A 25,368-nucleotide genomic window follows, 5' to 3' on the forward strand; every position below is an offset into this window, starting at 1 on the left:
CAAAGCAGGAGGCATCACAATCTCGGACTTCAACCTATACTACAAAGCTGTAATCATCAAGACAGTATGGTACTGGCACAAAAACAGACACTCAGATCAATGCAACAGAATAGAGAACCCAGAAATGGACCCACAAATGTATGGCCAACTAACCCTTGAAAAAGCAGGACAGAATATCCAATGGAATAGAGAGTCTCTTCAGCAAATGGTGCTGGGAAAATTGGACAACAACATGCAGAAGAATGAACCTGGACCACTTTCTTACACCATACACAAAAATAAACTCAAAATGGATGAAAGACCTAAATGTAAGACAGGAAGCCATCAAAATCCTCAAGGAGAAAGCAGGCAAAAACCTCTTTGACCTTGGCCACAACAATTTCTTACTCAACACGTCTCAGGAGGCAAGGGAAACAAAAGCAAAAATGGACTATTGGGACCTCATCAAAATAAAAATCTTCTGCACAGCGAAGGAAACAATAAGCAAAACTAAAAGGCAACCAATGGAATGGGAGAAGATATTTGCAAACAACATATCAGATAAAAGGTTAGTATCTATGAAGAACTTATCAAACTTATCAAACTCAACACCCAAAAAACAAATAATCCAGTGAAGAAATGGGCAAAAGACATGAATAGCCACTTCTCCAAAGAAGACATCCAGATGGCCAACTGACACATGAAAAAATGCTCAACATCACTCATCATCAGGGAAACACAAATCAAAACCACACTGAGATACCACCTTACACCTGTCAGAATGGCTAACATTAACAACTCAGGCAACAACAGATCTTGGCGAGGATGTGGAGAAAGAGGATTTCTTTTGCACTGCTGGTGGGATCGCAAGCTGGTGCAGCCACTCTGGAAAACAATATGGATGTTCCTCAAAAAATTAAAAATAGAACTACCCTACGACCCAGCAATTGCACTACTAAGTATTTATCCAAGGGATACAAGTATGCTGTTTCAAAGGGGCCCATGCACCCCATTGTTTATAGCATCACGATCAACAACTTTCCAAAGTATGGAAAGAGCCCAAATGTCCATCGATGGATGAATGGATAAAGAAGATATGGTATATGTACATATACAATGGAGTATTACTTGGCAATCAAAAAAAAATGAAATCCTGGCATTTGTAACTACATGGATGGAACTAGAGGGTACTATGCTAAGCAAAATTAGTCAGAGAAAGACAAATATCATATAACTTCACTTATATGAGGACTTTAAGATGCAAAACAGATGAACGTAAGGGAAGGGAAGCAAAAATAATATAAAAACAGGGAGAGGGACAAAACATAAGAGACTGTTAAATATGGAGAACAAACAGAGGGTTACTGAAGGGGTTGTGGGAGGGGGGATGGGCTAAATGGGTAAGGGGCATTAAGGAATCTACTCCTGAAATCATTGTTTCACTATATGCTAACTTGGATGTAAATTAAAAAACTAAATTTAAAAAATAAATAAAAAAATAATAATATAGTGATAATAACAGCCATGCATCATTGAATGTTTCTCCATAATAATGATAATAGTTACTTTTTACAAAAAAAAAAAAAAAAGGGCAGATGTTTGGTAATTAGATGTTTGCCCTACCATACACGAGTCACTCATATAAAATTAATCTCCAGTAATAATTCTTATTTTGAGAAAGACTCCCAATTTAGATTCTTCTAGGTAGTTAAGAGAGGGACAAAAGTTTCTCTGAGCCCTCAGGGTCTTGATTAGCTTTAATGCAAAACTGTCCGAAAATAAGGTTTACATAGGAAGTGAGAAAAAACTATAAAAAAGCCTTAAATTTAAACTGAGGCTATACAAGGCTACTAAACACACAATTAATTTATAAAATTCAAGTTTTTTATAGCAGTTACAGCTGTTTAGAAAACGCACTTTATTTTTTTTAAGTTTTATTTGTATATATTTGGAGAGAGAGAGAGAGAGAGAGAGAGAGAGAGACCGGGGGAGGGGCAAAAAGAGAGGGAGACAAAATCCCAAGCAGGCTCCACACTACCAGCACAGAGTCAGATGTAAGGCTTGAATTCATGAACCGTGAGATCAAGACCTGAGACGAAATCAAGAGTCAGTTGCTTACTGTACTGAGCCACACAGGTGCTCCTGTTTAGAAAATGCACTTTAAAAGCATCTTACAACACCAACAAAAGTATAAAGTGCCCAGAGATAAATCTATAAAAGCTGGATAAGTAATTTTGGAAGAAAAATATAAATCTTGACTAAAGCACATAGAACATTTCCCACAAATTGGGGAGCTATATTTTGTTCATGTTAGGAAATTCAAGAATAATATGTTAATTCATCCCAAATTTCTCTAAAAACTTAGTGTAAATGTCAATCAAAATGAAATTGGAATTGTTTAAAAATTTCTGAAGGTTAACCCAAAATTCAAATTGAATAGTAAAGACCAAGAGTAGCCAAGACAATGTTAAAATAAGAAATCTCATATTTACTGTACCAAATGTCAAGATGGATGATAAAGCTAGAGCAATTCAGATAACATAATTGTGGTTCAGACAAAGATAAATATATTAATGAAATAGAGTAGAGAATTCAGAAATAGCCTGGGAATATACAAAAATTTATATCCAATAAATGATACTTGATATCAGTTGGTATTACAAGTAAGTAAGGAATGGATGAAGTATTTTAAATTATGCTTTGGTAATGGACTATTAATATTGAAAAAATAATTAAACCTCCACCTCATTCTGTTACCAAAATAAATTTTAGATAGATTGAACACCAAAAGCAAAACTGTAAAACATCTAGAGGAAAATATAGGAGAATGTCTTTATATACAGGGATAGGAAAAGTGTAACTCAAATGAGCAAAATAAATAAATAAATAAAGGATGGGGCACCTGGGTGGCCCAGTCGGGTAAGCATCGACTCTTAGTTTCAGCTCAGGTCATGATCTCACAGTTCATGAGTTCAAGCCCCACATGGGGATCTGTGCTGACAGCATGGAGCCTGCTTAGGATTCTCTCTCTCTCTCTCTCTCTCTCTCTCTGCCCCTCCCCACTCAGGCTCATGCTCTCTCTCTCTCTCTCTCTCTCTCATTCTCAAAATAAATAAACTTAAAAAAATAAACAAAGGCATAAAACAAAGGATTAGTAATTCAAAATTAGAATTTTTAATTCTATATGGCAAAAATGCATCATTAAAAGGTTTAAATAATAGCACAAATGGAAGACTGTATCAGTAACAAATCCAACCAAAAAAAGGTTAGTAACCAGAATATTTTTTTAAAAGCTATCACATTAATAAGAAAAAAAAAAAAAAAAAAAACAGAAAATTGGGCAAAGGGTATAAACAGCGACCTCTAAGAAAAAGTAAGTGAAACAACCTATAAAGTTATGAAAAAATCTTCAACACACATGAAATCAGAGAAATATAAATTAAATCAATGACACCTCTCAGCCAAAAGATAAGCACATATTAAACTTCTATAAAAATTAAGAACATGAAGAAAGAAGGGGCTCCTGGCTGGCTTGGTTGGTAGAGCATGTGACTTGATCTCAGGATCATGAGTTCATGCCCCATGTTAGGCATGGAGTCTACCTAAAAAATAATAACGAGGGGCGCCTGGGTGGCTCAGTCGGTTGAGCGTCCGACTTCGGCTCAGGTCATGATCTCACAGCTCGTGAATTCGAGCCCCACATTGGGCTCTGTGCTGACAGCTCAGAGTCTGCAGCCTGCTTCGGATTCTGTGTCTCCCTCTCTCTCTGCCCCTAACCCACTCACATTCTGTCTCTGTCTCTATCAAAAATAAATAAACATGAACAAAATAAAAAATAAAAAAGAATAATGATAAAAATTAAAATAATTATTAATTTTTTAAAAAAGAATATGAAAAAAGAAGAAATCACATTCACTGCCACTGGGAGTATATATTGATACTACAAAAAGTGTGAAGTTGATTCATTAATTCCACTTATGGATATATGCCCAAGGAGATATTTACAGAGCTACTCACTGAAGCATAATTTAAAAATGGACATACTGAAACATCCAAATATTAATGTATGAAAGAACAACTAAGTTATAGCATACTATAACACAGGGTTACAGGAGAGCAAGTAAAATGAACCACCTCTAAACTGATCATTTTGTTAGCCTTTAGCAGCTTCTTTAAGCTTCTTTTTGCTGCTTTTGTCTTAATCTGTAAAATGAAAATACCAATGTCACAAAATGAAAGAGAGTAATAACGAGTTCAATAGAAGACAAAACACACATGACAGCTCCTATATGACATCTGACTCATTAGAATCTGATACTCTCTTATTTGGGAAAAAGTTATCACTGACATTCTCTGAAACAGGGATAGGAATGGGGTATTTGACTTGATTTTTTAAGTAAATATTTACTAAAACCTCTTTAAAAATGAAAAGATCAGCTAAATAGGAATGAGGATTAAATAATCAAATGAGGCCCTAGCTCCCATTAGAGTCTCATAAAGGAGGCTCTAGTAACATGAATCTACCAACATATCTCATTCCAAAATACTTACATGCTCAGGACCAATTGTTAACTAGAAAAATACAATGAGACAGAAATTATACTGAGGCAGCCTATAAAATTATTATGACTTTTCACTATTTTCAGTTTTTATTTTGTGCTGAGTGGGGGCTTCAGATGACTCCAAGCAAATAGGAAAATTGGGAACTGTATTTTTCAATAGTGTCTTTAAAAAAAAAACACCTTTTTTTAAGTTTACTTCTTCTGAGAGAGAGAAAGACAGCACAAGCAGGGGAGGGTCAGAGAGAGAGAGAGAGAGAAAGAGAGAGAGAATCCCACGCAGGCTCCAGGATGTCAGCACAGAGACCGTTGCTGGGCTCAAACTCACAAACCACGAGATCATGACCTGAGCCCAAACCATGAGATCATGACCTGAGCCAAAACCAAGAGTCAGACGCTCAATAGACTGAACCACCCAAGTGCCCCGGTGTCCTTATATAAGAAGAAAACCATCTTGAACAGTAAGCTTGTTTCCGGGTGCACTATTAAGGTATCTTGAGAAGTCAACTTGGGATATTTTGTAGAGGGGATTTTAATCTGAATAGACCTGATTTCCCATAAACTATATGATTGTCAACCTTCACAAGAGATAGAGGGACATTTGAAGTTAGATCACAAAGTGAGTTTGGGAAAATCCTCAACAACATCCTGAAGGACCTAACAAGTGACAGAAGAGAAAACAAGCCCCCAGTGTTTGGACACAGCCTACAAGACCCTTGCAATTAATCCTGCAGCCCTTAATACAATATTGACAATAAACAAACAAAAAATTGTAAAGATTCTGCAAAAACAATCAATGATACTCAAGTAAAGCCAAAACAGATCAAAAAGCAAATTAATTACTCAGCTAGTAAATATCTACGACAACTTGTGGAGGTGAAGATAAATACATTGGTGAGCACTGGATAATGGGTGTTCACTTGGAAGAGGAACTTCTTGAAAAAAGATCTGCCATAAACTAATTACCCCGATTCCATAATGCTAAAAGGTGCTTCAAGTTATACTGAGGAAATAAACCAGCCATATTTAGTAATAAAAATAAAAAACATTCAGTAAAAGTCCATAAATACTTCCCTCATAACATTTCTCCCCAACTACAGTTGTGAGGCACAAAGATTATTCAAAGCAATAGACTTGCAAAGCCTATTTTAGGAAATAACTGCATTTATTAATAAGAGGTTTTAAAATGTCTTCAGTACTAGAATTCACTTTCAAATGCAAAACATAAAGAAAGCCAATTAATATATCTACAAAAGATATAATAGAATATATACTTAACTCATTTTATGTGTTTTAGTAATAAAAATAATTTATCAACAGAAACATTAAATAAATTCATACTATATTTAATATTAAGCTGTTCACAAATCTTTCCTGCAACTTATACTAAGAAGACTAGCAGCAACAAGGCTAATACAGAAATATCAAGACATGTCGACAAGCTGAAGAAGAGGCATCCAGTCTTTTTCCTTCCCCAGAGCATCCAATCTAACGTTCAACACACAAGAGGTGTTTAATAATATTCACTGATATGAGCAGGATACTTGTTAAGAAACATTTTGAAACCTGAGTTAATATTTTATTACCATTTACTTATATTAATAATAAAGCAATTAATAAAAGTTATGATAGTAATTCATCTTTACTAAAGTTTTCCTCTCCAGTACATAATCCTGTATTTTAAAAAAAAGAATTGTAAACTAACTCCACTCTAAATATCTATAGTTTAAGTTACAAAACTCAAAAATTACAAGAAAAATGGCACAATTTGAGAATTTAATGAAGAAAAAGTAGTGTCTTTAAAAAAGACCATCTAGTGGCCTCAGAATATAACGGTACTAAGAAAAGTACTTACCCAGGAATGTCCCCACAATAAAAGCATGGAGTCTACATGCAGAGCTACTGCCCTCCTACTCAGTTGAGACAGCACTGGATCCACTTCTCCTGCTTCCTACTGCAAATCTGCATGAACCTGACCTTTGGACAAAATCACGCAGGAACACCATCATGTGGATTGTTGCCTTTGCCCACCTCATATAATTTCCTCCACCCTTTAACTGATTCCTATTGGTTACATTCATTAAAACAAATGGGCAATAATTAAAAAATTGGTCAGAAAAAAACTCATATGCTGCGATTATGGTATAAACTTGTAAAAGAGTTTGTCTTGTACTGTTTAGTAAAAATAAACATGTTCATATCTTATGACAATTCCACTCCTAGGTATATAAACTAGAACAGTGGTTCATAATTTCCAGTACACAGATCCCCAAGGGTTCTAGGTATAGAATTCACAGGGTCTGGTAACTTGAATGAAAAAAAATTACACATTTAATACCACCTACTTCTAACTGAAAATAAGCATTTCCTTTGAATATGAAATGTAGGCAACAAATCACAATATTATTAGCAAGACTGGAGACTTTGTAACCAATAAAAATCATAGATATTACCAATTACATTAACAGATCAAAATTTCTTATATGCTTATCGTTAATTCAAAGTTATATCTCATATATACTGAAAGACCTTGCAATTTAGTATCCTAATAAACAAGTATGTCTATTTCTTTTTGAAGATTTGCTTTTATGTTTTCCAGATTTTTGACATATAATTGACATATAATATTGTATAAGTTTAAGGTTACAATGAGATGGTTTAATGTACATATATACTGCAAAATGATTACCCAGTAAGGTTAACATATTCATCACCTCACATGATTACCTTTGTAGGTATGTGTGTGTTGAGAACTTTTTTTTTAAGTTTATTTATTTTGGGAGAGAGACACATTGTGATCAGGGAAAGGGCAGAACAAGAGGGAGACAGAATCCCAAGCAGGCTGCACTGTCAGTGTGGAGCCCAATGCAGGAGTCAAACTCAAGAACCATGAAATCATGACCTGAGCCAAAATCCCGAGTCAGACGCTCAACTGACTGAATCACCCAGGTGCCCTGAGAACTTTTCAAATCTACTCTCTCAACAATTTTCAAGTGTAGGGGCGCCTGGGTGGCGCAGTCGGTTAAGCGTCCGACTTCAGCCAGGTCACGATCTCGCGGTCCGTGAGTTCGAGCCCCGCGTCGGGCTCTGGGCTGATGGCTCAGAGCCTGGAGCCTGTTTCCGACTCTGTGTCTCCCTCTCTCTCTGCCCCTCCCCCGTTCATGCTCTGTCTCTCTCTGTCTCAAAAATAAATAAACGTTGAAAAAAAAATTAAAAAAAAAAAAACAATTTTCAAGTGTATAATATCTTAATGACTCTAGTTCAATTTGTTTTCTTTGCACGCTTCTTTGCAATTTCTTTGTAACCCTATTCATTTGTTATACCTTTAAAAACATCTGGAGACCATAGACTCACAAGATTTCCAAAGGGTTTTAAAACACAAAAAAGGCTTAGAATGTCTGCCTTGAAGAAATACTTTCATTGGAACCAGGAGACATCCACAGAGTCAAACAGCTTTGCCCATATAGTCAAATGGACAAATAAATTAAGGTATAGAATAGTATACAGGAGAAATAAATTACTACAACTATATTAACATGGGTGATTTTCAAAAGCCTAAAGTTAAATCTAAGAATTATGTAACAAAATAATAAAAATAATCTGATTCCATTTAAAGAAATTTCTAAAATAGACCAACCAAAACAATACGTTGTATAGTCTTATTTACAAACGTAAACTTTAAAGAAAATCAGTGTAATGATTAACACAAAATTCAAGATCATAGTTACTTCAGGGAGATCAGGGAGGGTGTTATAGGGAAAACGGTACCATGAAAGAACATGTAATGAGCTTCTAGGTTACTATAAATATTTTATCCCCTGAGCTTGGTGGCAGGGGCACAGATGTTCATTTTATTATTTTTTTAAAGTGTACACATACATGAAATATACTTGTGTACCTATGTTAAAGGCTTCATGTTACCTCCTTATGTCATGTCTGTCCATCCAATCTAAATAACTAAGTAGTTGCCCTATATCACATTAGCCTATTTTAAAAATCCAGTTATTCTGGTTGGACTCCTCTATCTTTGAACTACCTGTCCTTTGAACTTTTTATCAGAAGTTTAGGATATCTAATAATGTTCAAAATGCTTAACCTATATATTTTTCAGGCATTTTAGGGATATGTAAAAAAATAGTCACAGAAAAATATTATATTTTAAATGCTGTTTAGAGGCTATTTTCCATTCCAAATCTAAAACTACCTTACAGATCACAGATCTTTTAAAAATAAATGGTAGTCTCAACAAACTCAAAAAAAAATCAAAGTCATACCATGAATCTTATCTGACAATAATGCTATGAATCAAGAAATCAATCACAAGAAAAAAATCTGGAAAGAGCACAAATACATGGAGGTTAAATAACATGCTACTAAACAATGAATGAATGGGTCAACCAAGAAATCAAAGAAGAAATCAAAATTACAAGGAAACAAATAAAAATGAAAACACAACAATCCAAAATCTTTGGGATGCAGTAAAAGTGTTTCTAATGGAAGTTTATAGCAAAAGAGGCTTAACTCAAAAAGCAAGAAAAATCACAAATGAACAACATAACCTTACACCTAAAGGAGCAGAAAAAAAAAAACTCAAACCCAGCAAAAGGAAGGAAATAATAAAGATTAGAGTAGAAATAAATGATATAGAAACAACAACAAACAACAACAACAAAAAAAAACACAATAGAACAGATTGATGAAATCAAGAGCTAGTTCTTTGAAAAGGCCAATAAAACTGATAAACCCCTAGCCAGACACATGAAAAAGAGAGAGAGAAAACCCAAATAAATAAAATCACCAATGAAAGAAGAGAAATAACAACCAACACCACAGAAATAAAATTGAAAGAGAATATTATGAAAATCTATATGGTAACAAATTGGACAACTTAGAAGAAATTGATATTCCTACAAACATACAACCTAACAAAACTAAAGAAGAAATAGAAAATGTGAGCAGACCAATTACCAGCAAAGAAATTGAATCAGCAACCAGAAAAACTCCCAAAAAACAAAAGTCCAGGACCAGACTACTTCACAGGAAAATTCTACCAAATATTTCAAGGAGTTAATGCTGATTCTTCTCAAACTAATCCAAAAAATAGAAGAGGAAAAAGGGGCACCTGGGTGGCTCAGTCAGTTGAGCGTCCGTCATGATCTCACGGCTCATGAGTTTGAACCCCAGAACAGGCTCTCTGCTGTCAGCACAGAGCCTGCTTCGGATACTCTGTCTCTCTCTCTCTCTCTCTGTCCCTCCCCAGCTCATTCTCTCTCTCTCCCAAAATATATAAGTAAACTTAAAAAAAAAAGGAGGAGGAGAGAAGAGGAAGGAAAATCTCTGAATTCATTCTATGAGACCAGTATCACCCTGGTACCAAAACTGGATAAAGACCCCAAACAAAGAATACTACTGTCAATATTTATCATGACTATGGGGGCGCCTGGGTGGCTCAGTCGGTTAAGCATCCAGCTTCAGCTCAGGTCATGATCTCACCATTTGTGACTTTGAGCCCTGCATTGGGTTCTGTGCTGACAGCTCAGAGCCTGGATCCTGCTTCGGATCCTGCTTCAGATACTGCTTAGATTCTGTCTCTCTCTCTCTCTCTCTCTCTCTCTCTACCCCTCCCCTGCTCGTTCTCTGTCTCTCTCTCTCAAAAAGAAATAAACATTAAAAAAATTATCCTGACTATAGATGCAAAAATCCTCAACAAAATATTAGCAAACTGAATCCAACACTACATTAAAATAATCATACACCATGATCAAGTGAGATGTATTCCAGGGTGCAAGGGTGGATGGTTCAATACTTGGAAAACAATGAAAGTAGTATGTCACATAAATTAAGAGAAAGGATAAAAACCGTATGATCATTTCAATAGATGTATAAAAAACATTTGACAAAGTATGACATCTATTCATGACAAAAACCCTCAACAAAGTAGGTTTAGAGGGAACAAATCTCAACCTAATAATGGCCATATATTAAAAACTCACAGCTTACATAATCCTTAATAGGGAACAGCAGAGAGCTTTTCTAAGATCAGGAACAAGACAAGGATGTCCACTCTCATCACTTTTATTCAACACAGAATTGGAAATCCCAGACACAGCAACTGGACAACTAAAACAAATAAAAGTTATCCAAATTAGTAATGAAGAAGTAAAACTCTTACTCTTTGCAGATAACATGATATAAAAAATAGAAAACCCTAAAAACTCCATCAATAACCATTAGAACTGATAAATGAATACAGTAAAGTCACAGGATACAAAATCAATGTACAGAAATCTATTGCATCCCTATACACTAAAAATGAAGCAGCAGAAAGTGAAATTAAGAAAACAGTTCCATTTAGAATTGCACCAAAAACAGTAAAATATCTGGGAATAAACATAACCATGAGGTGAAAGACTTGTACTCTTAAAACTATAAAACATTGATGAAAGAAATTCAGGATGACACAAGGAAATGTAATGACATTCCATGCTCATGGGTTGGAAGAACAAATATTATTTTTTTCAGTATATGAAATTTATTGTCAAATTGGTTTCAACAATTTGGTTTCAACAACACCCAGCGCTCATCCCAAAAGGTGCCCTCCTCAATACCCATCACCCACCCTCCCCTCCCTCCCACCCCCCATCAACCCTCAGTTTGTTCTCAGTTTTTAAGAGTCTCTTATGCTTGAAGAAATATTGTTAAAATGTGTATGCTACCCAAAGCAATCTACATATTTAATGCAATCCCCATCAAAATACTAATAAAAATTTTTATAGAACTAGAATAAATAATTCTAAGATTTCTATGGAACCACAAAAGACCTGAATATCCAAAGCAATCTTGAAAACCAAAAACAAAACTGAAGTTAGCACAATTCCAGATTTCAAGCAGTAGTAATTTAAAAGGTATGGTATTGGCATAAAAACAGACACATAGATAAATGGAATAGAATATAAACACAGAAATAAACCCACAAGTATATGGCCAATTAATCCTGCACAAAGGAGGAAAAAACATACAATGGGAAAAAGACAGTCTCTTCAACAAATGGTGTTGGGAACACTGGACAGCTACATGCAAAAGAATGAAACTAGACCACTTTCTTTCACCATAGAAAAAAATAAACTTATTAAAGACCTAAATGTGAAACAGGAAACCATAAAAAACCTTGAAGAGAGCACAAGCAATAATTTCTCTGACATTGGCCATACCAACATCTTTCTAGATAGATTCCCTAAGGTAAGAGAAACAAAAGCAAAAATAACTACTGGGACTATATCAAAATAAAAAGCTTCTGCGCAGTGAAAGAAACAATCAACAAAACTAAAAGACAACCTAATGAATGTGAGAAGATATCTGCAAATGACACATCCAATAAAAGGTTAGTATCCAAAATATATAAAGAACCTATACAACTCAGCACCCCAAAACAAATAATCCAATTTTTAAAAAAAGGGGTAGAAGACACGAACAGACGATTCTCCAAAGAAGACAACCAGATGGCCAACAGACACATGAAAAGATGCTTAACATCACTCATCATCAGGGAAATGCAAATCAAAACCACAATGAGGTGTCACCTCACACCAGTCATAATGGCTAAAATCAAAAACAAAAGAAATAAGTTTTGGCAAGGACATGGAGAAAAAGGAACCATTGTGCACTATTGGTGGGAATGCAAACTGGTGCAGCCACTGTGCAAAACAGTATGGAGTTTCCACAGAAAGATAAAAATTGAACTACCCTACAATCCAGCAATCACACTACTGGGTATTTACCCCCAAATATATAAAAACACTAATTCAAAGGGATACATGCACCCTATATTTACTGAAGCATTATTTACAATAGTCAAATTATGGAAGCAGCCCAAGTGTCCATCAACAAATGAATCGATAAACATATGGTCTGCTGTGTGTGTGTGTGTACATGTATGTATGTATGTGTATATATATACCTGTGTGTATGTGTGTGTACACACACACACACACACACACACACACAATGGAATATTACTGAGCCATAAAAAAGAATGAAATCTTCCCGTCAAAGACAAATACCATATAATCTCACTGTGGAATTTAAGAAACAAATGAGCAAAGCAAAAAGAGAGAGAGAAACCAAGAAACAGACTCTTAACTGTAGAGAACAAACTGATGGTGGCCAGAGGGTACGTGGGTAAGGAGATGGGTAAAACAGGTGATGGAGATTAAATAGTACACTTAGCATGATGAAATAAAATTTTATACACACACACACACACACACACACACGTCTATATAAAGAAAAAAGAAAAAAGAAAATTAAATCAGGACACCTGGGTGGCTCAGTTGGTTGAGCATCCGACTTCAGCTCAGGTCATGATGTCATGGTTTGTGGTTTCAAGCCCCACGTTGGGCTCTGTGCTGACAGCTCAGAGCCTGGAGCCTGCTTCCGATTCTGTGTCTCCCTCTCTCTCTGTCCCACCCTGCTCGCTCTCTCTCTCTCTCTCTCTCTCTCTCTTTCAAAAATAAACAAACATTAAAAATTTTTAAATAAATAAATGGTAGACTGAACTTGTTTTACAATCTGCCTTTAAACCTTGGCTGGGCCACTTAGCAGCAGCGAACCTGGGGAAATTATTTAATCTCTCAGAGTCTGACCTTTCTCATTTATAAACTGAGATAAAGCTTAACTTACAGCATTTTGAGAATAATTAAAACCTATGAGAAACTGAATAAGAGACTGTTTTAGGTGCCTAATATCATTTAACAATATTTATCTATCTCTAAGTTGTAGCTGTGAATTTTACTCCCATCTTGTAAGCATTTTCCTTTCAGAAATTCTACTTGGAAGTTCTATCTTTCTGTTGGCTATGAGCAATTAACAATAAGGCTCTAGGGGATGGCAAAGCCAAAAAGTGGAAGAACTCTGTGTCCTTAATTTATCATATATAGAAGAGCTGCCTGCCTACTAGGAAAACTCACTTCAGATTCTTATAAAAAATAAAATCCTGTAATGTCTGAGTCATAATACACTTTTGGTGTCGATTTGTAAAAGCAAATTAGCCTACACTATTTAATATACTCTTGAAAAATACTACCAAATATTGCATCTCTGGCCTCCTTCTCTCCTCAGCTTCAGGAACCTGACAACAAGGATGATACCTCACAGATGAGACACTGAGTTTCCTTGCAAGGGAAACTCACTAGACAAGAGAAATAACTTACAGATAATAACAGTTGAGGTGAGGGAGGTTGACTCAAGGTCCAGTCAGATCACATTACAGTAAAACCCATTACTTAAAAAAAAATTTTTTCTAAAGTTTATTTTTATTTATTTTGAGAGAGAGAGAGCAAGTGGGGGAGAGGAAGAGAGGGAGAGGGAGAACCCCCAGCAGGGTCCACACTGCTGGCACAGAGCCTGATGCGGGGCTTGAACCCACGACCAGTGAGATAATGACCTGAACCAAAACCAAGAGCTGCTTGCTTAATTGACTGAGCCACCACCCAGGCACCCCCAGTAAAGCCCATTACTTGACAAAACCTACCCATACTCATATAGCTCTAAATTTTTGTCTCAATCCAAATATATGCTGATGGACATGGGTCGTGAAACAATGAATTTTTTGTAATTTAAGCATTTTCCAATTGAGAGACTCTACTGAAATAATGGATGAAAAAACTTATTCCAAGGCACCCTATGGTGAAATTTCAGAATATCAGGGAAAATGAGAAAAATATAAAACCTTCCATGGAGAAACAAGTCACATACCAAAAAATCAGGAATCAGAGTGACAATTTCTTACTAGAAAGTATAATGCAAGGAAGGATTACCTTTAAAAATATGAGGAAAAATCAGGGGCGCCTGGGTGGTTCAGTCGGTTAGGCTTCCAACTTCGGCTCAGGTCATGATCTCACGGTCCGTGAGTTCAAGCCCTGCATCGGGCTCTGTGCTGACAGCTCAGAGCCTGGAGCCTGCTTCAGATTCTGTCTCCCTCTCTCTCTGCCCCTCCCCTGCTCATGCTCTGTCTCTCTCTGTCTCAAAAATAAATACATTAAAAAAATATATGAGGAAAAATTATTTCCAATGTAGAATTTTATATCCAAACTATCAGTTAAAAGGATTGATAAAATAAGGACATTTTTAGAGGTGAAGTTCTCAAAAGTTTAATTCCCATGTACCTTCTCCTAAAATTAGGAGTAAAAAAAAGAAAAAAGATCTTGGAAACAGGAGGTGCAACACAAGGCAAATGATACTCCCCAGATTATCATTGAAAGGAGATCCCAGAAGTACAATCAGGTCATTTTAGCAAACAATTAGCCCACACTGGAGCAGGAGACAAAGAACTCCCAAAAGAAACTCTATTAGATGAAACTGATAAACTGATTAAGAGGTTTCATCACATTGAGAAACAATGTATACTTTTGGCAAAGAATTTGGTGATTGGTGATAAGCATAAGGAAAACAAGACAAAGGAAAGAGAAAGAAAAATAAAATAGTCACCCTCCTACTGATAACAGTAGCTTAAACTAGAAGATGATTTATCTTATAAAGGAAGTCCCAACAGAGACAGGTGCTCCAGGGCTCCTAGCGTGGTGTTCCATGGTGTCAGAACCCAGGCTTCTTCCCTCTTGTTCCCTCTCCAGCAGTGGCTTCTACCTCACAGCTTATCCCCCTACATCCACATTCCAGCATGCCGAAATATGAGACAAAGTTGGGAACCACCCTTCCTACACTGCTTTAAGATCTCTTACAACAGGTCATAAATCTGCTAACACATCACACTAGCCAGGACTTAGTCACATGACTGCACCAAGCTGTGTGGGTTCCACTGCTAATTTTTTAAAAAGAGGGTGGATGATAAATGGCTAACAGTCTCTGCTACCTCCCTCCAGCACTTTCTGTTCTCCATGTTATATTGTTCTTCCTCACAGTATTTATTAACCTCTGATATATTTTCTCTTCATTTGTTTGCTTCCCGTAACCTTTCAGTTCTAAAAGGTTGAACTCTGGACACCAGTTTCTGGAAACGTTCCTTAAACATAAAAGAAATGTAATAAATATGTGTTGAATGAGTGAATGAACTGTTAATTCCAGGGGGCATTAAGTCTAAGAAAATCAATTTAAACATTACAGATCCAGTCTGGGTACAGATGATGGGGTTTTTTGGTCTACATTAGTTAGAAATGGATGTCCATCATCCAGAAAAACAGACTCATCCCCCCTGGAATTATAATTTTTAAAAGTCTACTTTCCTCTATCTCTGAATAGATCATTGAAAAGTCACTTCACAAGGCACCATTAATTCCCTAGACCTAATAAGTAATGACAGTGTTTGCAATAATGTAATTAACAAGAATTTTAACATTAAACATAATGTAAATTAATGTAACAATTAACTGTTTTTAATGTAAGCATCATTAGATGCTGGGAAGAGTATTATTTAGACGGAGTGGTACATAAGAGACTTAAATCCTCTTCTTGCATAAAAGTAAGTCAACAGATACTTTCTGTAACTGAAAAACTCAAGAAACAGCAGAATATGCCTATTATTTAAAAATATAGAAACGGGCATTAGAAAAAACAACTTGAAATGCTGGTGTTATTTTGGTAACCAAAACCAGAGAAAGGGTCTACTGACTAAACTAGATCAGAGGTCAGCTGTTTTAGTTTTAAGGCTTACAGAATTATCTAGTTTTGAACAGTTTACTTTTTCACGTTTGTTTCGGTGCCCTCATTCTTCTGAGCTCCTGGGAAATGCAATTTCAAATCATTAAGAGCCTTACAAGGTCATGCTGCGGTGGCAATTAGAGAACCACCATGCATTTAATGAGAAGTGAAGCCTCCCTACTCTTGACGTTTAAGTCACCCCGACTAAAAATGAACAAGGACAAAAACCTCCACGATTTTCAACGCACAGCATTATAATATGCACGCATCATACTTCCTTCTCAAAGGACACACTCACATTCTGCGCACGAACTTTAAGAACTGTGCGCAACCGCGCGTGGAGACTAGCTGATGGGCTCAGAAAGGTGGCACAGGAACGCTCTCCGCGTCCAACTAATCCTAAAGCCCCTCTGACGTTTGGGTGAGAACGTCTGAGGAAACAAACGTTGGGCCGGAGAGGGCAGGGGCCCGAACATGACGCCCACGGACGACGCCAGCCAACCGGGCGGTGCAGCCGCGCCTCCCGGCACCAGAGGCGGAGCTGCAGCCGCGGAGTCCCGCCCCAGCCTGCGTCTGCCAGTAGCTCGGTCGCTGCTCTTTTCCAGGCGGGTTAGCCCTACCAGGAGGAACCGAAGACAGAATACTGGCTGGTTGGCCCTCCCAGCGCTCGCAGCCGCGCCATGCTCGTCCTCCGAAGCGGCCTGACTAGAGCTCTGGCTGCGCGGACGCTCGCGCCTCAGGTACCGGCCGCGGAGACGTGCCCAAGCCGTGCCTTGGGGGAGGGGAGGGACGTCAGCGAGGAGCTCGAGGTCCCGCGCAAGCGCTCCCGTGACCAGACTTGCGAGTGCTGCGCATGCGCCCAGCTGGTTCTCTATGCAGATTGAAAGCGTGGTGCTGCCGCGGAAGTTCTGGTGCCAGTTCCAGACCCCGGAGGCGGGGTATCCCAGGACGCGCGAGAGGAAGGGGCGCGGCTCTGGGAAGGTCCGCTGGCCAGTGTGGTCTACAGGCCAACTCGTGAGCAGCCGCGAACAGGGTTTTTCAGGCCTAAGTGCTGAGGACACTCCTGAAGCTCTGGCTGCTGCATTTTTGCTGCCCAGCCCCCTGCGTTCCCCACGTTGGGGCCCGTGCCCGGTGCTTGCTGATCGAGCCTTTCCTATTTATTTGTCGTTTGACAAGCCACCGCCCCCTCCAGACAGAAGGTAGAGGAGAAATAGGTCAACCTGTGGCTGGTGTTAGAATTGGCCTCTTCGAAATGTACACAACTTAACTAGCGTTTTGCGGAGAACTTGAAAAGGAGGCCCAGGGTGCGGGTGGTGGAGCATCCAGCCCAGCCTCCCACTGTGTCGTGTGGGTGGTGTCCAAGGCAGGCAGGGCGAGGAACCTCAGAACAAACGTCGTAACATTGGATGAGAAACATGCACAATAGATTTTGGTGATTCAGCCTTAACTGTCGGGAACTGGCCTATTCTGTCAATCTGCAGATTTTTTTTCCTTTTGATATTTAAGTTTGTACTCCTTTCTCAAAGGAGTAGGATGGGATGGGGATTAACCTACTCTAGAGACTGACTTCCTGGTGAAGGCTGAAGAGGAACCAATAATGGCCCATCCACCTAAGATTAGCAATAGTCTTTAACCTGATTCTCACTCTTCTGGGGCAGGGCCAACAGTTAGTTATTCCTTACAACTTTATTCTGGACTGTGATTTTTTTTTTAGATGTCGACCAATTGTTCTAAGTGAATTGGAAATCAGTGCTGCTGAAAATGAGTCCTTATTTGGAGACAAGGGAGCCTAGAGCACTCATGTTTCCTTCCTTAGCATAGTGGCCTTGTGTTCTGGTTGTACTGTTCTAGTGTCCCTCAACAAAAATCACCTCACCCCTTCCCATACACACCCCTCTCATTGCTTCATTGCTGTTAACTTCTCCCTGAGCTTTCCTATTGTACTCTTTTGCAAAATACAATAAAAACATGTGCCTGTGATCACTTATTTTGTTCTACGCATACAAATTCCCTGAAAAACAACTTAAAAGCAATTGTCACAAGTACCCCATTGACCCATTTTGATATATTTATATTTTATTTATATTTTTAAGTGATAAATATTAGGCAGTTTTCATTTGCATAGTATTTTGTTATTAGAGTGGTAAAATGGGACAAAAAGAATGTCAGCTAAACATAGGAGCAACGGCAATTGTTTTTGATGGCATCCCAGTCAGGCAATAAGATTATAACTCATCATAGACATGAATGGGATGAGCTCAATTCAGCCTTATACACAATACAGCAGCAAAATACATAACACTATTGTGTTTTGTAAATATATATACATATATGTGCTTTGTATACATATACATATGCTTTGTACCCATATTTGTATACAAATATATTTGTATACAATTATACAAATATGTATACATATATACATATCTGTATTACCATAAATACAGGTGAAGTAAAACTTATATATACACACATATATATGTGTGTACATATACATTTACATATGTGTGTGTGTATATATGTTTGTATATATATGTGTGTATACACACACATATATGTAAATGTATATGTACACACATATATATGTGTGTATATATAAGTTTTACTTCACCTGTATTTATGGTAATACAGATATGTATATATACAGATATATATATATACACACACACACACACACGTCAGAGCAAGAAGCCTACTGCTTTTGATTGTTGTACCAGCTGGTCAGCATAAGCCCAAAATTCAGCCACAGCTTTGTACGTATCAAAACTGTTGTGATAGATTATTCTGGTATAATCAGCTTCAGGAAGCATGCACATGCTAACCGAACTTAGGTAAGATGGATTTGTAAACTGGAATTCTGTATATCTGTGTTAATATGCATAAATTTGTGTGTGTGTGTGTGTGTGTGTGTGTATACATATACACACATACCTATACACAGGGATAATTTCTGGCAAAGCATTTCCCACTGAAAGTTTGGTTCACTCAGAGAACCAAATCAGAAATTTACATAGTATATGAATATTACAAAAGGAATCAATGGCTCTTAAAAAGTATTTCCAACAACATAGTATAACTGGGTGGGGTAAATAACCTTCTTCAGATTGCATCTGAAACTAAAAACATAAGGACTCACATAATTGTGACTCATCAATTTTTTTTCCTTTTTCTAGCATTTACACATTCTATCACTATATTACAATGTAATTGAATAGCTCATAGTTTCCTAATACAATTAAATTCCTGCCCTATTTTTGGACCAGTGGTTTACTTCATTGGATTTAGGAAATACTTTGACCTGACCAGAAATTTCCATTGTTTTAAGAACCTAAAAAAAATGAATTTTCTGCTAGTAAATACATTCCCATTGTGCCAGTCACAATACCTGTATATTTTATAAAATTATTTTAAATGTGTAACTCTAACACATACATATACTATTGACTAAAGATGGAGTATTTGCTAAATAAGGGATAATAAACTATTTGCAAAACTTACCAGGATCCTAGTTGTAGTTTGGGGGTAAAGAAATTGCCCCAGGGGCTTCTTAGGAGAAACTTCTCATGAAAAAGTACCTAGAGGTAAAGGAAATAGTAGCTATATATTTGGAATACTTAATAGTAGTTTTCTTATATAGAAACCAATTTGACAATAAATTATATTTTTTCTTAAAAGTTGTTTTCTTTACTGATAACTTCTCTAAACAAGTCTATGGAGAGAGGACAACAGGAGTGTAGATTGTGTCTACTGAATGTCCCTTGTTTCCAGACTTAGGTTTGGTTGTAATACAATATTATAAACCCTACCTTCCCAATTTATTTAAGTTTGCCTTATTTTTCTTCAGGTTTGCTCATCTCTTGCTACAGGCCCCAGACAATACGATGGAACATTCTATGAATTTCGTACCTATTATCTTAAGCCCTCAAAGATGAATCAGTTCCTGGAAAATACTAAGAAAAACATTCATCTTCGGACAGCTCACTCTGAACTGGTTGGATACTGGAGTGTAGAATTTGGAGGAACAATGAATAAAGTGTTTCATATTTGGAAGTATGGTATGAGTCATCAGCTTAAGTATTCAGTACAGATTTTCATTCTGTTAGATGTTACATGAGACTTAGTTCTTGGATCTGTAGTACCGTAAATACAGGTGAAGTAAAACTTATAAATAGCAGTACCAAAAAATAAATTCAGTGATTTCACCTCCCACTGGTATACCTCCAATAGCCCACTGCTAGAACCTTTTAATAGCATACGGGAATGTGATATTGAGAAAATGGCATCTCAGATTTCAAGTCATTAAATTATGAACCACACTTTAATTCTTAGGAAAAGTTAAGAATAGCTTATTGTAAAGATGGTTTATGAAAAATTTACAGCAATGACTGTAAGAACCCAAGCAGTTGAGATCATAAAAGGAAAGTAGGATTGCTTTTATTATTATTGAAGCTATAGCTGGATAGTGTTTTAACAGAAATCATTCAAATGTCTAGGGGCTTTAGGGAAATAGAAGTTAATAGGAAACTTTGAAGCCCTCACTTATCTGTAAGATATAATAAATCGCTATGTTTCAGACCCTTTTGTTTTATTTCTGCACCCCAGAGTTTCAAGAAATTTACTGTCCTTATACTCCTCTATGGAGGTAAAGGAAAAGGAATTAGAGAGAGTTCTTCCCATACTGAAGCTGATCTACCCCTGGTCTAATAGAGGAAGAAGTATGGTTACTGGAAACCCCGGAATGTTTGTTACTCCATTGCCTAATCTTTCTGAACTCCACTAGTACATCATGATATCCAAAAACTTTTAGTAATTTCATTTAGTATTTTGGTTATTAGTGTCCAAAGTTAATGGTCATAAAATACTTTCATATGAAAAGTGTTCTTCCTAAATATGGCCATAGTTTAGGGGTTTTCCCAATTGTAAAACAAACCCCATTAAAAATGTATGCTTTAATGTACCACCAGTTGAATTGTGTCCCATTAAAAAAAAGCAACAACAACTAGTAAAGTCCTGATAATACTTACTTAAGCTCTAAGATAGATGTTATTCCTTATCCACAGCATAAACCATAGAAAATTACTTTTACCATTAGTCTTATGAGGCTTTGTTAGGTAAATATAGTACTAGGCCCATATAATGGCACTGAGTAAAAAGGATGGATGACAGAAAATCAGCACTATTTCTTTGGAAGCTGTTGATTCAAAGCAGCAGCTGTCAAAGTACATCTTAATTTCATTTATGTTAAATTTAATTCAAGGTGTATCTTGACCTAATACCCATTACCACCACCACCACCATCACAGAAATATACTCTTTTTCGAATCTACCACTATAATTTAAATGCCTCATTAAATTAATAAGAACAGTTAACGTATATTGAGTTCTGACTCGGTGCCAAACGCTGTTGTAAGGTCCTTTCACGTACTAATTCATTTAATCTTACCCCTAGAGGGAGATCCAAATCATTATCCCTATTTTACAGAGTAAAACACAGGCACAGAAAGATTTAATAACCTAAGTCACACAAATACCTCCTAAGCAGTAAGAGGCTAAGCCCAATGTATGATATTATCATTAGTTGTTTACATTTCTACTCCCAGACCATGAGCACCTTGGGGACAAATGCCACATCTATATGCATCTCAAGTGAAAATACAGTATCCTTATGTAGCTTTAATGAACACTTGGTGAACTGAATGAAACCCAGAAACAGCACAGGTGATTTAAATCAGTAATTTTTGTTTTTCTTTCTCCTTTTTTTCCCCATAGATAATTTTGCTCATCGAACTGAAGTTCGGAAAGCATTGGCCAAAGATAAGGAATGGCAAGAACAATACCTCATTCCAAATTTGGCTCTTATCGATAAACAAGAGAGTGAGATTACGTATCTGGTGCCATGGTGCAAATTAGAAAAGCCTCCAAAAGAAGGTAAGTCCTCCCCTTTTTGTCACTTTGAATTCTGATGGAGAAAATATTAGATTTTAAACTATAAAAACTCAAGTTCTACTGGAAAAGAAATGAAGTTAATACTTTGTTTAATATAGGAATATATGTGATTGTTCAGATAAAAATAAATTGGTGCTCTTAGCTTATCATTTTAAAAATAAGCATTAAAATAATGAAGTTTTTTTCCATATTGGTATCTTATTGATTCTTAAAGCTTAGCTGTATTATAGAAAAAGTTGACATGGTCACTAAAGGTTGAGAAGTTGGGCCTAGGGAGCAGGGAACACATCTATGGGTAGGTAAGGGATAGTATGTGATACTTTGTCATAATTTTAAAATAATGTAATTTTTTAAATATAAAAGTATTTTTCCATAGATTACAACTAATCTAAGTACATGTTTGTTTATAAAATGGACTAGGGGAATGAATTAACTGAAATTGCCAAGCTGCATTACTGTAGTCTAACTTTTATGTCTTCCTCTTTCTTATTTCTCAGTTTGAAAATAATTCCTAAAGATTTGTCTTCTTGCTGATTTCACTTCTTGCTGACTTAAAGAAATTATTACCTCAATCCAGTTTTAAACAAAGGTCAGATTAGCAAAAGCATAAACTAATTTAAATGTTATTTTATTTTCCCCATTATTCCTAACTTTGCAATGCATTTTAGATTACAAAAGATTTGAAAACTCTTATTTAAAAACTTAGCCTTTTAGCTCCCCCTCAGCCCAGCACTAACTGAATGAACTGGTTGGCTTCTCAGAAAGTATCAGATCTTGTTTGGTTCTTTTCCTCTATGTTATTCATAATTCTTCAGGAACTTTTGCATGTTTTTCTTTTACTTCTCAAATCTACTTGTCCCCTGGTTTCCTTCCCTTCACACAGTCTATATTTCCATCAAGACGGTAAAATGCTTTTCAAGTATTTACCTGGATATTTGGGAATAGTAAAACCATCTCCTTTAGAATTATTTTTTTTCCTCAGAATTCTAAGACAATCACTTCAGGCTCATTACTTGCTTGCTGCTCCTGTTAGAAAAGGAATCCTATAAGGGGAACTTATATAAAGAGAAAAGTAGTGAAAATTGGAAAGAAAAATGGAACTATAAGAGACTAGAAATACTTCCTTTTTCATTTACTTTATAAAGTACAGACTTAGACAACTAGAAATATCCTATTCCATTATAAGTTTTCACTTTTATTGACAATTTCTGTAGATTAAAAATAGCTTAGATAATACCTTACCTGTAGAGTCCATCCATTTTGGTTTGTTCTGTATACTAAGTTTAAACGACTGACCCTTTAAGTGGGACCAAGACTGACTAAACATAAAAGCAAAGAAAAACAATGCAAATTATTAATAAATTATGTCTACATGAACATGTATATGGGTATGATCCTCAAAATCTATTTGTGTAGTTATCCTTGCACTGGAACCAAACTAAACATGATTAGAAATTTCTTGAATATGTTCTATAAAATAATTATTTTTCTCCCTATTCTAGGAGTCTATGAACTAGCTACATTTCAGATGAAACCTGGTGGGCCAGCTCTGTGGGGTGACCCATTTAAAAGGGCAGTTCATACGCATGTCAATCGAGGCTACACAAAACTAGTTGGAGTGTTCCATGCAGAATATGGAGTACTCAACAGAGGTACAGTTGTCCATTTCTTCCATGAAATTGCAAAATATATTGGTGATCCACATTAAGTTCCTTTGGTCAATTTGTCTCTGTTCTCATTGTGGACTATATTTCATTTTTTATTGCCCAGTTTTTAGCTTTTTGTAAATTTGAGGGTTGAGCAAACCTGTTTTACATTTATTTGGAATGTTATTCACCTTATAAAGTTTTTTTTTTCAAATACAGAACTGCTCTTTTCCCTGATACATCAAAATGATAAAATTTTAAAAATTGAAAGGAACCTGAAAAAGTTACCTATTTCTGTTATGTTATTTTCCTCTGAATGTACTTTTAATGATTTTTCCTTTTTTCCCAGTTTTATTGAGATATAATTGATATAACATGTTACAAGTTTAATAATCTGTTATCTGTATATATTGTGAAATGGTCACCACAGTATGTTTAGTTAACATCCATCACCTCAGTTACAAATTGTTTTTCCTTCTGATGACAACTTTTAAGATATACTCTACTATCAGCTTTCAAATATACAATACAGAAGTGTTACCTGTAGTCATCATGTTGTGTATTACATCCCCAAAACTTATTTAATATCTTATAACTGAAAGTCTGCTTTTTGTGATTTTTTTTAAATAACATTACTTGGGGTAGAGATTATTTCTGGGTGAAAAAGTACTATGTAGTCATTATAAATATTAAAAACATAGACAAGCCCAAAGAAAAAAAATTACCCATTTCCACTACTTAGATATATTTATAGTATATATAAGATATAAGTAAATGATTTATTAATTTATTTAATAAAATGTCTATTTGGGATATTTAATGTTTAAAGTCAAAAGATATTCCAGTCAGAATTTCAGAGAGTTTTCTTGTGGCAAACTGATGAATTCATACAACTAATAAAACAAAATATAGATAAATTTATTTAATGACATGTATAGAAACAGTATTTCTAAGCCAAAAAGCAAATGAAGAAACTATGAAGGAAAAAAAGAATAAATTGATGATTTTATTATACAAAGCTCAAACTTAGTTCCTCCCAAAACACCTTAAATGAAATCCAAGAGCAAAAAATAAATATTCTGCAAAGGTAGACACAGATGACTCCTAAAAATATATTAAAGATGCAGATTAAAACAAAATAAGATGCTTTAATTCTTTTTTAATGTTTATTTTTGAGAGAGAGAGAGAGAGAGAGAGAGAGAGAGAAAGAGACAGAGCATGAGCAGGGGAGGGGCAGAGAGAAAGGGAGACACAGAATCTGAAGTAGACTCCAGGCTCCGAGCTGTCAGCACAGAGCCCAATGTGGGGCTCAAACCCATGAACCGTGAGACCATAACCTGAGCAGAAGTCGGATACTTAACCAACTGAGCTACCTAGGCACCTCATAAGATGCCAGTTTTTACCTAATAGAGATACATTATACAGGTAGAGTATAACCTAGGTCAGAAAAAAATGAGTTCTACTTGTAGGATTTGTAACTACTTCATCTTCCCTCAAAAAAACCTGGCAACATAAATAAAAAGGCTTGGTTCTTTGACATTATTTTTTTTATTTCAGTATAAGTAACATACAGTGTTATATTAGTT

The 25,368-nt window shown here is 36.1% G+C and overlaps 1 protein-coding gene across 4 annotated transcripts in view; it reads left to right on the forward strand.

Annotated features, from left to right (window-relative positions):
* The first annotated feature begins 16,745 nt into the window (after positions 1-16,745).
* Positions 16,746-25,368, forward strand: part of NIPSNAP3A (nipsnap homolog 3A) — a 30,780-nt gene continuing 22,157 nt past the window's right edge. For all 4 annotated transcript variants that reach the window (XR_003964314.2, XM_030294120.2, XM_030294118.2 and 1 more), the window contains exons 1-4: positions 16,746-16,930; positions 20,035-20,245; positions 21,960-22,118; positions 23,639-23,788. Coding sequence is in view for 3 of the 4 variants with exons in the window: in XM_030294120.2 (XP_030149980.1) it covers positions 16,871-16,930; positions 20,035-20,245; positions 21,960-22,118; positions 23,639-23,788 (580 nt within the window). In the remaining variant the exon portion in view is untranslated. The remainder of the gene's footprint in view (positions 16,931-20,034; positions 20,246-21,959; positions 22,119-23,638; positions 23,789-25,368) is intronic.

The sequence above is a fragment of the Lynx canadensis genome, chromosome D4, assembly GCF_007474595.2.
Source record: "Lynx canadensis isolate LIC74 chromosome D4, mLynCan4.pri.v2, whole genome shotgun sequence".
Taxonomy (NCBI): domain Eukaryota; kingdom Metazoa; phylum Chordata; class Mammalia; order Carnivora; family Felidae; genus Lynx; species Lynx canadensis.